The 19,765-nt window shown below is 43.5% G+C and overlaps 1 protein-coding gene across 28 annotated transcripts in view; it reads left to right on the top strand.

The window, feature by feature from the left end:
- The window catches only part of LOC135104468 (rho GTPase-activating protein 190-like), a 212,188-nt gene that overhangs the window by 12,963 nt on the left and 179,460 nt on the right, over positions 1 to 19,765 (top strand). For all 28 annotated transcript variants that reach the window (XM_064011954.1, XM_064011950.1, XM_064011951.1 and 25 more), the window contains exons 2-5: positions 5,424 to 5,466; positions 17,389 to 18,119; positions 18,389 to 18,536; positions 18,899 to 18,988. In XM_064011954.1, coding sequence (XP_063868024.1) covers positions 17,946 to 18,119; positions 18,389 to 18,536; positions 18,899 to 18,988 — 412 coding nt within the window. In that variant the 5' untranslated portion in view covers positions 5,424 to 5,466; positions 17,389 to 17,945. The remainder of the gene's footprint in view (positions 1 to 5,423; positions 5,467 to 17,388; positions 18,120 to 18,388; positions 18,537 to 18,898; positions 18,989 to 19,765) is intronic.

Raw genomic sequence — 19,765 nt, 5'->3', positions numbered from 1 at the left:
TTGTGTGCTGAGTGCATGACAGAGGTGATAGTGTCTGGCATGGAGGTGTACATTCCTCACTCTTTTTCTCGACCTAAACCTTCTAAACCTTTGTTTAACACAGCTTGTTCTTGTGCTATACATGATAGAGAAGTGGCCCACAAAAGGTACTTAAGCCTTCCATCACCAGGATCTCATGCACTTTATATTTTTGCCCGGAACCATGCCAAGTCTGTTCTCCAACTAGCCAAAAACTCCTTCATTAATAGAAAGTGTCAAAACCTTTCAAGATCTTAACTCCCCTCATGACTTTTGGCATCTAGCCAAAAAATATCTCCAATAACTTTGCTTCTTCTTCTTTCCCTCCTTTATTTCAACCAGATGGCACTACTGCTATCACATTTATTTCTAAAGCTGAACTCTTCGCTCAAACCTTTGGTAAAAAGTCTACCTTGGACGATTCTGGGCTTGTTCCTCCCTCTCCTCCATCCTCTGACTACTTCATGCTACCTATTAAAATTCTTTGCAGTGATGTTTTCCATGTCCTCGGTGGCCTAAACCCTTGGAAGACTTATGGACCTGATGGGGTCCCTCCTATTGTTCTCCGAAACCATGCCTCCATGCTTGCACCTTGCCTAGTCAAACTCTTTCAGCTCTGTCTGTCAACATCTACCTTTCCTTCTTGCTGGAAGTTTGCCTACATTCAGCCTGTTCCTAAAAAAGGGTGACCGTTCTAATCCCTCAAACTACCATCCTATTGCTTTAATTTCCTGCCTATCTAAAGTTTTTGAATCTATCCTTAACAGGAAGATTCTTAAACATTTATCACTTCACAACCTTCTATCTGATCGCCAGTATGGGTTCCGTCAAGGCCGCTCTACTGGTGATCTTCTGGCTTTCCTTACTGAGTCTTGGTCATCCTCTTTTAGACATTTTGGTGAAACTTTTGCTGTTGCCTTAGACATATCAGAAGCTTTTGATAGAGTCTGGCACAAAGCTTTGATTTCTAAACTACCCTCCTACGGCTTCTATCCTTCTGTCTGTAACTTCATCTCAAGTTTCCTTTATGACCGTTCTATTGCTGCTGTGGTAGACGGTCACTGTTCTTCTCCTAAATCTATTAACAGTGGTGTTCCTCAGGGCTCTGTCCTGTCACCCACTCAGTAGCTTTTTCCAGCAGCAAAATTTCTAAGGGTTATGATCATCTTCATTGTAGTGGTGAGTGGGTTGCTCCTCTCTCTGCTAGCCTGTAAGGCTTTGCTCACTTGATCAGTGACAAAAGAGAATGCTTGCATGATCTAAACAATATCTTTTGATGAGTTGTGTCACTAAGTTCATTCAGTACATCCTCTCTGGATAAAAAAAAAAAATTGTAAGCTGGAGATGTGAAGTGGTCATCGTAGCAGTGAGAACGTCAGTCATTACCCACTAAGACATGGTGGGTGGGTACCTGAGAACGGATTAATCTATTTAACATTGATTCCTATGGGGAAAATAGTTTTGTTTTTTAACATTTGGATTTTGAACAGCATTCAGGAACAAATAAAGTTTGAAAACCAAGGTTCCACTGTATATATATATATATATATATATATATATATATATATATATATATATATATATATATATATATATATATATATATATAATTATTTGATTGGATGGAGAAAAATATTGCCATAATTTTCAAGAAAAGAGTAAGGAACACTATTCTGTGATTACTTTTGTTCTTGTAAATTATAATAAAAATTCTTGATGCAATCAGGTAATTCTTAAAAGACCAACTATATGTATTTAGAGCTTGATACAGTCAAGCCATAAAATATTGTTTTGTTTCTAATGTGGGAACACTTAACAGCAGAGTTTTTATTATAAGCGAAGGAAATTTTCATAGGATATAATGATATAATGATGAAAACACCCAACATAGTGATGTCAGTGACGGTGGCCACGGGCCTCAAGATTCATGCAAAGTTAGCCAATCCATGTACTATATTGAGATCAGTGAACCTTCCCAACAAAGATCTATTTTGTTAAAAGAATTCCAATGAAATGAATGTAGTTATTATAAAAGACAACTAAAACCATATTTTGAATTTTGTTTCATTATTTTCTGCAAAAAGCAGTGCTGCTAATGAAATAAGTATTCTGCAATTTTGGTAGAATATGCAATAGGGGATGAACTTTTGTAGCTCTAAAAAATTCTTGTCATGAATGGGATGCAGTTGTTCATTGGTGCATGATCTTTGAACATAAGAACATGAGAAAATAAGGGAAACTGCACAATGCCATCTGGCCTACATGTGGGAGTCCCTTTGAGTAGGGAAATAGTAAACAAATGAGTTTTGGAATCAGATTAACATTACCATTTTGATTTCACTTACCAAGAAATATACTGTTCTTTGTTCTGTATTGGAAAATATTTATTTGAGAATTTAATAGTGTCCTTATCTTTATGAAGGAATGTTATGTATTTTTATGGGTCACCCAGCCCTGCAACAGCAGGGTGTTTAATTGTAAAGTAACACGGATTTAAGGAAGAGAATAATTTCATATAATGAAGAATCCAAATCTCATAACATTAACAGAGATGTGGGACGAATTTAGGATCTGAATGCAGTATTTCTTCCAACCAGTGGACAAGATGAATGAAAAGAACTTGATGACAATATAAAATACTCTTATAATTATGTCTGGTAGTGGGTAGGAGTCCACCCAAGGAAAGACGGGGAACTCCAGAAACCATAGGAAAGGTAGAAAACTAAAAAACTACCACATGAAAACCATAATAAAAATGAAAGCAAGATTGAAGTTATTGGCAGTGTCAGATACCATAGATATGAATAGGTTTTTGTGTTATTATAAAAGCAAGAGACAACATGGAAGTTACTGTCGTGTCAAATGCCATAAATATGCTCCTTCCATTATTGTAAAAACATGACATAAAATATAAGTTATTGGCTGTGTCAGATATTACAAATATCATTAGTTTTTGAATTGCTATAAAGTAAGACAAATGTGGAAGTTTTTGGCAGTCAGATACCGATAGGTATTGTTTGGTTTTTCAATGTTTATGATATCGTCTTAAGCGGCCTTTATTATCAAAGGAAATTGCAACAAATGGAAATGATGTAATGTTAAGAGTGGAAGAGCAAACATTTTACTGTATAGTATGAGTACATAGTCTTACTGTACGCATGAGTATGTAACATGGGCAATGTGATCCTGCACTGAGGAACCACGGAAATAAGTGCAGAGCATGAAAGCAACAAAAGGGATGGCTGTGCATATGTATGAAGTGTAAAGGAAGTAATAACTGAAATACTGGTGCGTGTTATGCTTTCCTTTAAAAAAAAAAAGGAGGAAGGGGAATGTGGAACGGGCTAAGATGATTTAAAGGTAAAAGATTACAATAAAAAAGTAAGAGGATGCATAATTTGAAGAGAAATCTTATATTATTAATGAAGACTGGCTAGCGTGCTTTGTGACATGTAATTTTTTTTTTATTCATGCAGTATTACCATTATTACAAGATTTGTGTGAAACGAAGGTTTGGAAAAGAAATGCAGCAGTTGGTTACAGTCAAGTAAGCGGGAAAGGCTGTTGATGTTATAAAGGAAAGATTTATGCCTGTGAAAGGTGGAAAAATAAGTTTGTCTTTTCACTATGAATATTGTAAACATAGAGCTTAGAGATTGTATTGTATGCAGCAAAGATGACTTGAGTGTTTCAAAGAACTAGGTAATGCATTTTACAGAGTTGTATGGTTTATTAGGAGTTGTCCAAAATATCTATTACTGTATATATTACTTGAAAACTAACATGTTATCACATATTGCATTGCTATATAATCTAGGAATAAATTATGAAATTATTATTGTTGCACATAGTCTTTGAATAAAGATTAGGTAACACATTTTGCAATACCATGTGATTACCAAGGCGGGGATTATTTGAACCCAGGCCAGGCAGGACAGCTGAAAGCCAACACATATCTCACCACGTGGATTTGGTAAAGTAAATGGGACTTGGTGGTGACCCAGGCGAGACTGTGTACTATATATATGACTGAGGGGAGTAGATTAATACATACCGCTCCCTTCAGAGGCTTAAAAGGTTTAGAGACAGGTGAGCACGAAAGGTTGTGTGTCTGCTAGTGTAGGTTCCTTGTAGTGTTCAGCATCGTAGTAATTGTTATTTACAATGGGTTATTAGGCAGCCAGTTATTTGTTGCTCAACTGCTGATAGAAATTGTAATCTTGGTTAATTTTTGCAGACTTACATGTGGGTGTTATGCTTAAGGCAGTGGTTTTCAAACTATTTAGTACGACGGCACACTAAGAAACAACTAATATTTTTCCGGCACACCTGACCTGCTATTTTATATATATATATATATATATATATATATATATATATATATATATATATATATATATATATATATATATATATATATATATATATATATATATATATATATATATATATATATATATATATATATATATATATATATATATGTCACCCTTGATAAATATGAATTACAACTTACAATAGTTTCATTATATTATGTACAGAAATAAAAATCCCACCCAAATTTTCGCGGCACCAAGCCAAGGAGATAGTGGCAGCACACTACCGCTTAAGGTCTTGCTTTAGTGTTTTGTGCTCGTCGCAGTTTCTGTTATGTGCTGCTGATTTATTTATTTATTTATTTATATTATTATTATTATTATTATTATTATTATCAGTCATCAGTGTTGTTCCAATGTTGTCACATATTTTGGTCTAATTACATTTTTCTTGTAAGGATGCGTTTGTCTCAGTGTACGCAGGTACTTTTTTACATTTACATAATTATGTGCTACCCACCATTTACTAGAATAACCGGTCGTTGTATCATTCTACTAATTATTGGCAGAGATCTTGATAATTTTCTGTGTCGCATTTTTCAGTGTTAGGTTGGTTGGTTGATCGCATTGTATCTGGGCACTACGACTATGATGTCATATTGCGCTTTTCATGCTGTGGCCTGACCAAAACTATAACAGAACAGTGTGTTACCTTGTTATCTGTTTTGATCAGTTTTGAGTTGAAAGTGTGTGTGTGTGTGTGTGTGTGTGTGTGTGTGTGTGTGTGTGTGTGTGTGTGTGTGTGTGTGTGTGTGTGTGTGTGTACACGCGCGCGCCTATCTATCGTCTATATTTTTTATAGGACTCGTAATGTTTCATTTTCTAATATCAGATCGTCGTATTTTTTGGGGGTGTTTATTTATACAGCTTGCTCATATTGCTCCTGGTAGTGCATTGAAATGATCTATTGCGTTATTTGGTAGTATTAACATATGCCCATCTTCATCGTGTGCGTGTGTGTGTTCGTTCACATTTTATTCAGTTGCGCTCAGTCTCACAGTGTACCTAATTTTTTTCTCTGCTTTTCAGATAAATGTTGAGGACTCACAGCTCGACAACAAACTCGTAGAAGGTAGGTAAAGTAGGAAGTGATTTAGTTGTAATGACTTGAATATTTAAAAAGGCCACACGCCGCCACTGGTGAACCCAGTTAAGGTTGGTTTTGCTTCATGGAGACTCTTTCAATCACACATAATGGTCACACTGACCTTTATCACACTTTCTCGTAATATTTTGTGGCATTTCTTTAAAGTCCAGTAGCAGGTTACCTATGGGGTACATCAAGAAACTTACGAGAGAGAGAGAGAGAGAGAGAGAGAGAGAGAGAGAGAGAGAGAGAGAGAGAGAGAGAGAGAGAGGGCGGCGGCGGCAGCAGCAGCAGCAACGACCCCTGCACATACACAACTGGAGGCGGAGCTGCCGGTGTATGCCGGTGGTAGTGGTGGTGGTGGTGCTGCTGCTTCTGCTACCACGCTCGCCACTTTTCCTTTGTTGGGGCGCCGCCTTGTCCTCTCTGTCCCTCCCTTCCCTATTATAGTAGCAAGATCGATTTTACGTGACATTATTGTTTATGTTACTGTTATTATTTACGTGATGCTATACTGGTTTATAAAGTCGCTCTTCTCCAGGCGTGAGCAAGGTAATGTGATGGCTAAGAATGCAAGTGTTTGCCGTGTCGGTGTTGTAATTGTGGGGAGAGGGTCATCGTGACCTGTGATGTGGATGTTTAGTGTAATAGTCTCGTGGCAGGTGGGGAGTGGTGGTGGAGGAGGAGGAGGAGGAGGAGGAGGAGGAGGAGGAGGAGGAGGAGGAAGAGGTGTTGGTGGTGGTAGTGGTAGTACTAGTGGTGGGTGGTATTGATCCACTAGTCCTGCCGCGGAAGAACTCAGCTGCTACACACACACACACACACACACACACACACACACACACACACACACACACACACACACACACACACACACACACACACACACACACACACACACACACACATACGGAATATGAGTCAGTTGACGTGACTCAACAGCAGGTGGAAGGTGAATACGTGTGGTGAGTGCCTGAAGTAGGTTGGGGGAGGAGTTGAGGTGGGGACTGCAGGTGGCCGGGGAATAGTCCGCGTGCTAAAAGAAGCGTGATTATATTTAAAGGAAATACTTAATTATATAATAAAAACTGGATATATTTTTCTTTGAAATTTAGAGAGAGACATGGATGTGTGGTGTGGGTGGAGGCTTAAATAATATGTGGGGGCGTGTGAGCGGAGCCCGGCAGGCCAGGCGGCGGCGCGGATTGTGGTTATTGCCGGGAGGAAGTTTTCTTTCAGCTCTAAGAATTCCACTCGTGGTCGTGAAGGCAGAGCGAAGCAGCAGGGGAGCGAGTCTCCTGCTGAGGATGAGATAAAGTTAGCTTCGAAGTCTGACACCCGGAGCGCGGGTGGCACTCCATGCTGTTGCTGCTGCCGGGTCAGCTCACCCTGAGGTGGAATCTCTTTGGCGACAGGCTTGATGGCTGGCAAGGTGGGGGGGCCTAGGGAGCGTGGCGCTGCTCCTCTTCACAGGACAGAGCTGTCGTGTGAGCCGCCTAGCGGCAGTGTTACACCGACTGTGGTGGAGAAGGTACCGCTTCCTCACGACGTTGCTGGAGGCAACACGTGCTACTAACCAACCACCGCACCAAGCTGCTGCTGCTGCTGCTCTTCCTGCACCAAGGTGCCGCCAGGTCATTGCGTGCCCATCACGCCACAGGCATTGCTGCCTTCGAAGAGCAAAGGGCGGAAGTCTGGCAGCAGGGGCAGGTCTGGCGTGCCACCACTCCGCCTCTCAAACCAGCCAAACCGGCGGACCTGACAGGATGACCTGCGACGTGGCCTTGCCATGAAGCGGTGTTCATCATGGGGGCGGGAGGTGTGGTTCAATCTGCTGCCTCGCCTGTTTCTTATGACTAGACGGTGTCAAGTCTGTCCATCCAATAACCGCGCTGTGTAAGTCTGTGGATCGCCTCGTCACACTTGATAACGGTACGGTGGCTTCCTCGGTGTACCGTCACGAGCTGGAGGAACTGCCGGCCTTGGAGCCTCACCCTTAACTCCCTCCTCTTATCTTGTCTCTTACTTCTCTCCCGCCGGGGCCACAGTGAGAGAGGCCGCGTGTCTGAAGTGCCGGGACAGGTGCGAGGACCTGCCGCCTTCCCTCTCCAATCCCCCACTTGAGACTTGCTCACACCACCGCTCGCTCTCTTGTTTTCCCCTCCCCCTCAAAAATTCTCTCTCTCTCTCTCTCTCTCTCTCTCTCTCTCTCTCTCTCTCTCTCTCTCTCTCTCTCTCTCTCTCTCTCTCTCTCTCTCTCTCTCTCTCTCTCTCTCTCGTCCTCCTCGCCCTGGTCGTCTTCCGCATGGCAGGTGGTCTGGTTTCACACGTGTCTAGTAATCACAGGTTCAGATTTCCGGGCGAGGAACCAGTTTGTGGCTTGGCAGGGTGGTGTGTAGGGGCTCATAGGCACATCTCCTCCTCCTCCTCCTCCTCCTCCTCCTCTTCTACGTTTTGTTTTCTTCCCTGTCCTTTTCTTCATTCTTCTATGCCGTTCTTGTTTTGATGGTGTATGGGAGGAGAGCCTTCGCCTTTACTATCGTGCCCGTCATACTTTACGTAGGTTAGGTAGTGTAGCTCATCGCGAATTGCCTTGTAAAGACCGGGATGTCTGCTGCTTTTCGTTCTTCCTTTGTGTTCTTTTTTGTTTCTCCTTGCTCCCATTGTCTAACCGCCTTCCTTCTCCACCTTGTCAATCTTCACGCTCTTATTCTCATTATCATGATTTTTTTTCTCTCCTCCTCCTCCTCCTCCTCCTCCTCCTCCTCCTCCTCCTCCTCCTCCTCCTCCTCACTTACCCCTAAGGACTCGGAGAATCACCTCTTGGCTCTGCTCCTTTGTAGAGAGAGAGAGAGAGAGAGAGAGAGAGAGAGAGAGAGAGAGAGAGAGAGAGAGAGAGAGAGATTGTTTATGATGATGATTTGCGTGTGTATGCATGTGCTTGTTTTTATTCATATACTTAACCCTCTCTTTTCTCTCGCTTGCCTGACCTTTACTGCGTGTTGTTGTAGGTCATTGTGTGTGTGTGTGTGTGTGTGTGTGTGTGACGGGGCAACAGGATTGTCAGGCAGGCAGATTTTGTAGAGGCTTTGTAACTGTGTGGCTTGCTGGTGGTAGAGGTGAGGGCAGCAGAGTTGTGTGTGTGTGTGTGTGTGTGTGTGTGTGTGTGTAGAGGAGTGGATAGGGAATACTTAGAGGCAGGGTAGAGAAGGTGAAGGTGACACTGGACGGTGGAAACTGAAGGCACTACTGGAGCTGTAGGTGGGAATGGAGAGGAGGTGGAGGCACTGTGGAAAACTGAGGTGGCAGCACAGTGAATGGTAGAGAGAGAGAGAGAGAGAGAGAGAGAGAGAGAGAGAGAGAGAGAGAGAGAGAGAGAGAGAGAGAGAGAGAGAGAGAGATGGAAGTGGACGGAGGGGAGGAGACACTTTGGGGGGGGGGGTGTTGCAAGTGAGATAGCAGGAGGAGGTTATCAAAAAGGAAGAGGAAGAGACACTTTGGAGATGATGGAGGAGGAGGAGGAGGAAGAAGAACAAGAACAAGAAGAGTGGGAAAACACTGGAGGTGGTGGCACTGGAAATGGTGGAAGAGAGAGGCACAGGAGGAGGAGGAGGAGGAGGAGGCAGTTTAAAGGTGGAGCTAGAGGTTGGAGTGGAGAAATAGCTGTGAAAGTGGAGGGGGAGGGAGAGCAGGAAAGAGGAGTGGGGAGTGGGGAGAGGAGGTAGAGTGGAGGAGAACCTGGAAAGGGAGACATGGGGAGAGGAAGGGGTGGCAACTGAGTGGAGAGGTGGATGCTGTGCTGGTAGGGATGGGAAGAGCGAGAGGAGAGGAGAGGAAAATGGTGGGGAGTGAAGTGGAAGAGGAGGTGGAGGCCGTCAGTGTTAGGGCAGACTGAGTGGAATAGACAAGACAGGAGCGCACCTAGACCAGATCAATAGACAGTAATACCCGACTCCTCCTCCTCCTCCTCCTCCTCCTCCTCCTCCTCCTCCTCCTCCTCCTCCTCCCTCTTTCCCAGTTTCTCGTTTTGCCTCACGTTTGTTGTTTCTTGCTTTGCTTTGCGTTGCTTCCTCCTCCTCCCTCCTCCTCCTCCTCCTCCTCCTCCTCCTCCTCCTCCTCCTCCTCCTCCTCCTCCTCCTCCTAGTCCGTCCTCGTCCTCGTCTGATTCTGTTTGCCATTGTGCTTACTTCAATTGTTTTTTTCCCCTCTTTATTTGTTTATTTATTTGTGTATCTGTGTTTGTGTCTGTGTATGTTTATCTATATATACGTGTTGTTTACTCATCGTAGTGCTGTGCTGCCTCTCTCCTTTTTGTTTCTTGTTTCTTGTTTCTTTTTTTCTATTTAGTTTTATTATATTCTTATTTTTGCCCTCTGTGTTGTTCAATTTGATGGATTGATTTGGCTTATATTGACTCTCTCTCTCTCTCTCTCTCTCTCTCTCTCTCTCTCTCTTCTCTCTCTCTCCTCTCTCTCTCTCTCTCCTCTCTCTCTCTCTCTCTCTCTCTCTCTCTCTCTCCCTGTGCGGATGATTTTCTTCTCCCTGTTGTCATCTGCTTCGTCTAACTTTCCTTCTGTCCTCCTCCTCCTCCTCCTCCTCCTCCTCCTCCTCCTCCTCCCGTGTCATCCTTTGTGGTGGACACGGCTAGCTCTATGATCTAATTTGTGTTTGGCTGTTTGTATAGCTAGTTTTTGAGTCTCTCTCTCTCTCTCTCTCTCTCTCTCTCTCTCTCTCTCTCTCTCTCTCTCTCTCTCTTCCTCTCTCTCTCTCTCTCTCTCTCTCTCTCTCTCTCTCTCTCTTTCTCTTTCTGTGTGTGTGTGTGTGTGTGTGTGTGTGTGTGTGTGTGTGTGTGTGTGTGTGTGTGTCTGATATATTTCTTCGTATCTTGGCTGCTTATTGAATAGTATTTTGACACCACCACTACTACTACTACTACTACTACTACTACTACTACTACTACTACTACTACTACTACTACTACTACTACTACTCCTTTACTCCTATGGCGCCATACAACCTTGTTGCGGACCCAAAAGTTAGAAATCAATCAGTATCTATTTGTTTATTTTCTTCTAGATCTTCTTCTTCTTCGTCTTCTATGTGATATCGGAGGAGGAGTTTAAAAAGGTAAACGAGGAAAAAAAAAAATAGCAATAATAATGATAGGTATGGGAAATATAAGGTACAAAGATAAAAAGGGCGTCATGGGTGCCTCTCTTAAAGTAGACTGCAGCATAGTGAGGGAGTTCCACAGCGGGCTGGGTATGATACATTTCCACAGGTACCTTGATACTCTTTTCTCTCCTTCCTCTCTTGGTATTGGTGATCAACTTGTGGAAAGGTGCACAGAAAAGTATGTATATGATAGGATACTATATTACTGCACTACTGCTGCTGCAATTTTTGCTGTTGTTGCCACTGCTTCTGCTGGTACTGCTGCTTGCTACTGGTACTGCCGCCGCTACTACTTGGACTACTACCACCTCCACCACCGCCCTCTACCTTCATTCCACCTCTACTACTACTACTACTAACTATACTACTACTACTACTACTACTACTACTACTACTACTACTACTACTACTACTACTACTACTACTTACTACTGCTGCAGCTGCTGCTGCTGCTGCTGCCTGCTGCTACCACCACTGGGAAATAAAAAGCAATACTGAGGACTGGAGTCACAACAAAGATGTGGTGGCGTATGCACGTGCGCGATGAGAGAGAGAGAGAGAGAGAGAGAGAGAGAGAGAGAGAGAGAGGAGAGAGAGAGGAGAGAGAGAGAGAGAGAGAGAGAGAGAGAGAGAGAATATGTATGTGTTTCCCCTACCAGCTGGCGGGTGTGCGAGGCGAGGCGTAAGCAGCAATCCCTCACACGATAAGACAGCTTTGGTTGGGCCTGGCGTGGTGGCTGGCTGGTTGTGGCGGCGGGCGTGGCCACAGTAACATCCCGTGCCACTGTGGTGATCGTTGACGGGGTGAGGGCGGTCTAGGGGTGTGAGTGAGAACGGCTGAGAGGGACAGGTGGGTGTGGAGGGGCACAAAGCGGCGAAATGAAGGAAAAGTTTTATCTGAGATAGAAGTTCAAGCCACTACTACTACTACTACTACTACTACTACTACTACTACTACTACTACTACTACTACTACTACTACTACTACTACTACATTTTGTTAGTAAGGCAGTCGATCAGGGAATGAATGAATCTCTGAACTAATCAATCAGTCATTCGGTCTGTCAGTCAGTCAGTCATTCAGTTAGTCAGCAATAACCAGCCATTCCACTATGGCCACTGACCCACCCTTCTCTTTCAATGTTTGTTGAGTCCACGAGGGCACCGCCGTCTTACTCATCCCCTATAAAGAAACAGATTGACAGAATGATAGTTTTCTCTTCGTCCTCCATCTCCTCTTCCTTTAAGTCACTGTGGGACCTTTCTTGCTACTGAATTTTGAGTTCTTTGCTATATAATAACATCTGTGCCTGTCAGGGGAGATAGCGGTGTGTGTGTGTGTGTGTGTGTGGAGGTAAGTTTCACCTGGAGATACTTTGCTGTCGTTTTCTATGATCTTACACCTGTTGTTGCTCTGTTATTTATGGCCTTTCTTTGGTTGATTTAATCTCGTCACGTTTGTTGTGGTCCAATCAGTTGGTTTGATCAGGGATGGGAAAAATTGTGGGTTGCTGACTGGACGCTATACATACTGATTCTCTCTCTCTCTCTCTCTCTCTCTCTCTCTCTCTCTCTCTCTCTCTCTCTCTCTCTCTCTCTCTCTCACTCTCTCTCTCTCTCTCTCTCTCTCTCTCTCTTCTCTCTCTCTCTCTCTCTCTCTCTCTCTCTCTCTCTCTCTCTCCATACACAAGATATTTTGGACAATTTGTTTCGTCTTCACATCACTCAGGAAACTCGTACATTTCCCACTTCGGTATGCGCTGTACTCATGTTTATGTACGTGTGGGTGTGTGTGTTGGGAGCCTGTGCAGGGATATGTTTTGTGAATGGTAGCGTTCCACAGGACCATTAGCCAGTATAAAAGCTTAATACAGAGGAAACGTGATTGTAGCGGCTTTTCCTAAAGGCGGTGTTTTATGAATTCTTAACTTATCTACTGCATTAATACCATCAATCAAGAAGAATATAAGGCTTAGTATAGTAGGAATATGATTGATTAGTTCTGGCTCTCCCCTTCCCTCGTCCCGTTTTCTTTTTTGATTAAATAGTTTTCTTTATGCGGCTCCCATTCCTTGCCTTCTCCCTCATCCACCGGTCTCATCTCAGTTTTTCTTCCTCTTTCCTCGCCGTGTTTATTTTTGCTTCCTTTTTTATCATTTCTAACCAAGTTATTAATTTCCTCTCGTGTGTACGTACGTATGTATGTATGTATGTATGTATGTATGTATGTATGTAGCGTGTGATGGTGGCGATTTTAGAGGCAGTGTCGGTTTCCTGGTGAGGATTCTCTCTCTCTCTCTCTCTCTCTCTCTCTCTCTCTCTCTCTCTCTCTCTCTCTCTCTCTCTCTCTCTCCTCTCTCTCTCTCTCTCTCATTAATTATCGCCTTGCACTTGCTGTTTTAGTGAGCTAAAAGAAATATTTCACTATGTAATTTGTTGTGCGCTTTTTTATAACTTCACTGTAGTCTAATTACTTGTCCTTGACCCATTTTATTTAATTTTTCATCATTAACATTCATCATTTCATCTTGAAAAAGCGAAGGGGGAGAAGCCTGTCTCTCTCTCTCTCTCTCTCTCTCTCTCTCTCTCTCTCTCTCTCTCTCTCTCTCTCTCTCTCTCTCTCATTAGTATTCTCATAATTTACTTTTGGTGTTTGTGCGTGCGTGCGTGCGCGCGCGCACCCGCGCATACAAAAAAAATCAATGAGTTGGAGGAGAGAGAGAGAGAGAGAGAGAGAGAGAGAGAGAGAGAGAGAGAGAGAGAGAGAGAGAGAGAGAGAATGTGCAGATAAAATATTAAAGGAACCATGAAAGTAATATTAGTACGAGGTGAGATAACAGGAGGAGGAGGAGGAAGACAAGTGCATTGGCAGTGAATTATGTTGCCCAGTAGCAGGAGGAGACAGTAGATGTCCGAGATGGCAGTGAGGAGGAGGAGGAGGGGGAAGGCATAATTAATGGAGAGGGGTCGAGGGAGGAAGAGGAAAGGTCTAAATGAAGGGAGGGAAGAGGGAGAGGGGACCGGACAGGACACCAATACTTCCCTCTCCCTTCCCTCTTACCCCTCTTATCCTACCCTCCCCCCATCTTCCTCCTCCACCCTGTTTCTCCTCCTCCTCCTCCTCCTCCTCCTCCTCCTCCTCCTCCTCCTCCTCCTCCTCCTCCTCCTCCTCCTCCTCCTCCTCTTCCTCCTCCGTCCGGTCTTACTCAATGAATCCACTGTCTCTCTCTCTCTCTCTCTCTCTCTCTCTCTCTCTCTCTCTCTCTCTCTCTCTCTCTCTCTCTCTCTCTCTCTCTCTCTCTCTCTCTCTCTCTCTCGTTTCTAGTTCTTCGCTTCCCTTTACTGCCATAAGTCCCACCACCTCACCCCTCTTTTCCTCCCTCATCTCCCCTCCCTCCCTCCCTCCCTCCCCTCTGCTGCTCTCTTTCCTCTGCTCGCTGCCATAGTATTCCCCTCCCCTCTTTTTCCCCCTCTCTCCCCCCAGCGCGTTCTTCTCCCCTTCCTCTTTTCCCCTCCAATTACACTGCCTCTCTCTCTCTCTCTCTCTCTCTCTCTCTCTCTCTCTCTCTCTCTCTCTCTCTCTCTCTCTCTCTCTCTCTCTCTCTCTCTCTCTCTCTCTCTCTCTCTCTCTCTCTCTCTCTGTGTGTGTGTGTGTGTGTGTGCCATGCGTTCTTTCCCGCTTGTCCCTCCTCCTCCTCCTCCTCGTTCCACCTTTCCCTTTTCCCACGGCACACCCTGCTGTCTGCCTGCCCCTCAACACACACACACAGTATTGAATGAACGGGAAATCAATACATGGGGTTTGTATGTATGTATATAATCAGAGAGAGAGAGAGAGAGAGAGAGAGAGAGAGAGAGAGAGAGAGAGAGAGAGAGAGAGAGAGAGAGAGAGAGAGAGAGAGGTGGGGGGAGGAGGCGAAGCGAGGGATTAAAGGGAGGTTGGTAGGGGGAGTGGAATGACAGGTTGCGTGTGTGTGTGTGTGTGTGTGTGTGTTAACAGGTGAAGAGTAGTTGGTGGGAGTTGACAAGTAGGTATACAAGAGGCGGCTGTTTGTGGGTGGGTGTAGTGGGGAGGGGAGAGGGTCATGGCGTGGTGGGATATACCAGCGGGGTGAGGTTTGGAGGGAGTCATGTTTGGGGGGGGTCGTGGAGGGATTTAAGGGGGGAGAGGGAGCGTGGTGTGAGTTGGGGAGAGAGGGTGGTGGTAGGTGGGGGGAGTGGGAAAGGGGAGACGTACGCAACGGTCGATATTGTCGGGTGGTAAGGTACGTGCGAAGAACTTTTTGGAAACCATTCGTATTTGTGTGGCTAGGCGAGATATATGAACTCTCTCTCTCTCTCTCTCTCTCTCTCTCTCTCTCTCTCTCTCTCTCTCTCTCTCTCTCTCTCTCTCTGAATTTTGCTTGTCGGAAAGTTTTACCGTCCCTCTCTTCCTCTTCCTTCCCGTCATCCTCTGCCTTCTTCAGTGCCTTCTGCTGTAGCCACGTTCATCTTGCATCCTGCGCGAGGCCGTGGGTTAATAATAATGATGTAGTGCCTCACGCCGAGAGCCAGCGACCTTGAGAGAGGGAAGAAGGAAGGTAAGGGAGTGGGAGGGAGGCCGGCGGTGGTGGGGGGTTTGGGAGAGTGAGGGAGGTATAGGGGAAAGGGTTGTATGGAGAGTGTGCGTGGGTCTAGACTCTAGAGGAGAAAAAAGGTAGTTGTGGTGGTGGTGGTGTAGAGGGCTATCACGTTCCTGGTGGTGATGGTGTCCAACCTACTTCACTCTCACCTACTCCTTCACTTTCTCCTCTCAAGTGCATCGAGTTTCTCTCTCTCTCTCTCTCTCTCTCTCTCTCTCTCTCTCTCTCTCTCTCTCTCTCTCTCTCTCTCTCTCTCTCTCTCTCTCTCTCTCTCTCTCTCTCTCTCTCTCCATTTTCTTCCTGCCTGTGATAACACACACACACACACACACACACACACACACACACACACACACACACACACACACACACACACACACACACACACACACACACCTAGAAACTTCAGACAAGTGCCATGGTGATGGAAGTCATTTGGCACTCCAGACGACCTGAAACTGAACATTACACAATGACAGATTTCTCCACAAGATGGATAGTTAGAAGACTAGACATAATAGTTGTAATTTTCATGACTTCATTATAACTTATCCTTTGTTCTCTTATTAAAAAGGAACAAAAAAGTACTTTTAATATATTTTATGTGAGTGTGTGTGAGTGCAGTTGGCAGTGTCATATTACTGGGACAGGATAAACAGTGTAGTACTCTCTCTCTCTCTCTCTCTGGGGGTTTAGTGTCCAAACATCTGTGTGGTGTTAAGATATTTGTAATAGAAACACAACTCGACATGACTTAGAGAGGAAATGAGTTCAAAGAGTAGGTGTCAGCCAGAGTGGGTAGAGATCATTAGATTGAAGAGTTTGAAGTGTTGCTCTTCTTGAGTGAGTGTGTGTGTGTGTGTGTGTGTGTGTGTGTGTGTATTAGAGAGAGAGAGAGAGAGAGAGAGAGAGAGAGAGAGAGAGAGAGAGAGAGAGAGAGAGAGAGAGAGAGAGAGAGATACACATTTGATAGCTGGACTTACTGAGAAGATCCATTTTCACTTTGCTTCTCTGTAGTAGTATCATGGACACAGACACAGTGTCTATGTGTAGGAAAGTTGATGTGTTCATTGAGGAAAGAGAGCAGTCAAAGAGTGTGTGTGTGACTTTCCCTGCTCTGTCTCTACCTCCTATTGATTTTACTGGTTGTGGTAAGGGACAGAGTGAGTGAGGGGAAACATGGTGCTTGTGCAGGTGTGAATTGGATTTGTATCAAGGTTCCAGCTGTTAGAAACTTTTATGTATCTTATCCATCATTACAACTATTATCTTTTTTAGCATCTTTGAAGTTCTGAACTGGTTGTAATTGTTGTAGTTGACTTTTTTTAATTAATTGGTAGTATTCTTGAAAGGATATGAGAGAGAGAGAGAGAGAGAGAGAGAGAGAGAGAGAGAGAGAGAGAGAGAGAGAGAGAGAGAGAGAGAGAGAGAGAGAGAGAATTATACAACATGAACTTGCATGGTTGTGTGGTCAAGAACAACTATGTTTTCCATGGGGTGGTTGGGTGATGTGTGCTTGTTATACTTTTGTTTTCTTGTTTTATTTTTGGCATAATCATCTCTTTAGGAGTATAATGTAAGCAATCATGGCTGGATGATTTGTTGTGATAGTAGCAATATATATTATTTTGTGTTGTTTTTGGTATGATTCAAAATGTTATCAGAATACAATGTACAAGCATGATTGGGAGGTTGTTGGTGCTGGTTACTATATACTTACTGCTAAGAAATAATTACCACTGCCAGCTTTGTACTTTGTGTTGTGATCATTTGCATTATTATATTATATACAAATTTGGTGTTTTCTGAGGTGTATGTTATTTTTAGAAGTTAGAAAATTGAGGATAGTTAAAACAGACTTTTTTGTATATAGGGCAAGTGAAAAGAAAACTGCATTTTGGATTATTGATGGAGCACACTGAATGCCAACTGCCAGTATTGACTTCAGTTTCCACAGTGAATATTAAATGATGATCAGATTTTAAAATGCAAGTTAGATACTAAAGGTATTTTGATTTTCTCTTCATTTATGAATTTGAAATAAGGATATGGACATTAGAAACATAAAATTGCATTAAAATGAAACCTAATGATTTTTATTTTCTTTCAGATTATTAAGGATGCTACTTGGCAGCTAAGAAGTGATGTGTCACCAGTGGGCCTCCTGACTACCCTTGCTCCTCTGCACTGCCCACTGGGCTCCCCTTGCCACAATGATCCGTTCAGCAGCTGCCAATGTCCTATGTACCATGTCCTCTAGTCTGACTGTTACTTGAGCATCCCCCTGGGCATGTGTGCTCTCTGTACCCACAGTGCTTACAGTCAGAAATAAAGCAACCCATTTGTTCTTTACCAAGATAGTAGAACTTTCGTCAAGAAACTTTGTAGTGAACCTGTGCATGTGTTGTGAGCACTTGGTATGAGAACTCAGCCAGTGTGGGCTGAGGGCTGAGAAAAGCCCTGTGTGCAGGGCAACAATCAGCCACGCTGCCAAGCAGCCTATCCTCGTTGCCCTGAAGAACAACGTGGTGGTGGTTTTGCCTTAGGTGACCATGGGTGTGGGTGTCAGAGAGGCTCAGCACACATGATGGGAGCCCCAAGTGGCAGCAAGTGAGCCTGGGCTGGCCTCCCGTAGCGTGGGCGAGGGAGCCCGTTGCAAGGGTGGCTATGGCGAGGCGAGGGGGTGACGCATCCAAGCAAGTGGTGGTGTCTGTGGTGGGGGTGTCAGGGGGTGAAAGAGAGAAGGGTGTTACAGGCCTTGGAAAATCATGCCTCTGCAACCGCTTCACCAAGCCCCAGGCAGACCAGTACCACGTGGACCACATCTCCGTCCTGTCTCAGGTGAGAACCTGCTCAATGGGTGGAGATGTTTTGTCTGAAATATTTTTTGCTACTTAAGATTGTAATGTTTTAAAATTTTGCTTTGGAGTCGGTGACTGTTAGGTTGTATTCCTGTAACTGATTTAGTGATTGAAGCAAATCATAATATATATTGTTATCGATTCCCAGTCATTCCATAGCATTCTTCTTTTAGGTGATTTATGCACTTGTTTATTATTATTTTCTAACTGTTTGCATCTCATCTGGTTTTCTCATGATTTCTTTCTCAGACGGATTTCAGTGGACGTGTAGTGAACAACGACCACTTTCTATACTGGGGAGAGTGTCTGCGGGTAGCAGATGACGGCTTGGAATTTGTATTTCAAGTGGTGGAGCAAACTGAATTTATTGATGATGCTTCGTTCATGCCCTTTAAAGGTAACTCATACCAGTGTAGCTTGTATATCAGAATTATATGGATATGTACAGGTTAAGCTGTAATATCTTTGTCATGTGATATTCAGTTATTTTTTGGGGTCTGTTCCTGGAAGTCCTCTCTAGTTTAATTCTGTTTTATGTTATTGTACAAGATCAAGAATTATTGCAATTCAGAATCTTGTATTTTAAGCTAGCTGTTCCATAGAGTTAAGATGTGAAAAAAATTCTGCCTGGGAATTAAAGACCAGAGATCATTACCATGTTCAGTACCATTTAGATGTTAACTTGGTATTGTTTGTCTTAATACTGATACATGGGCCATTGTGATATATCTGTACTAGAGTGGTGTCTTTTCCCACCAGCTGGAAAGATGGACCCATACATCAAAAGATGCTGTGCCACTAAGATCCAGTCAGCAGAAAAACTCATGTACATATGCAAAAACCAGCTGGGTGAGTTGTGTTGTTAAACTTTTGACTGCTCGTGATAGTGTCACACTTGGAAGTTTATTTGAGTTATTTCAGATGATTTGGTAGAGAAGGTCTACTTGCATGCCAGTCTACAATACACTGTGTTGTGTGCCATAAGCAGGGTTTACAAAACTTGGAAAATGTTACACACCTCAAGTTTTGGATCTTTTTGGCACCGGGCCTTTTTTTATATAATTTTATATAATTGTTTGTTGGGTGGAGAGAGGAGGGAGGTTAGATCACTTCTTTTGCTGTCAGTGGTGTCTTTGGAATTTACTCATCAAACCTTGCACCAAATCATTTTATTAAGCTTCAGTAAATATCCTTATTACTGTCAAAAGATTTCACCTAGATGTGATGGGTGTTCAGTATTTTTTTGGCTTCCAAACAAATTATGTTTCTATGAATATGATAAGCAATTTTGTATGCCAGTTATGAAGCACTGGTTATTGGTAATGTAACCATGGCATACATCCCAGTTATATGAGATTTCTCTGATCACAGTTGCCCCAGTACATTTTCCAGCTATCTTTTTGTGAGGTACTCAGATACTGTCATGTAGAACCCTATCAAGGCTATCCCTTCAAGAAAGTTCTTAGGAACAGATATTAGATATTAATAGATTGACAGAAGTTAAATTTGTTTGGCATATGCAGATATTTCTAATATGTACTATATGAAATTTCATTAAGTGCACTTTTTATAACTACTTATTATTGTAATGACTAGGATCCTTAAGAAATATCAAAATCGTTGGAG

This window comes from Scylla paramamosain, chromosome 10, assembly GCF_035594125.1.
Source record: "Scylla paramamosain isolate STU-SP2022 chromosome 10, ASM3559412v1, whole genome shotgun sequence".
NCBI classification, from domain to species: domain Eukaryota; kingdom Metazoa; phylum Arthropoda; class Malacostraca; order Decapoda; family Portunidae; genus Scylla; species Scylla paramamosain.
Note: the sequence above shows the minus strand (reverse complement) of the source record. Positions and strands in the feature narration are given on the sequence as shown.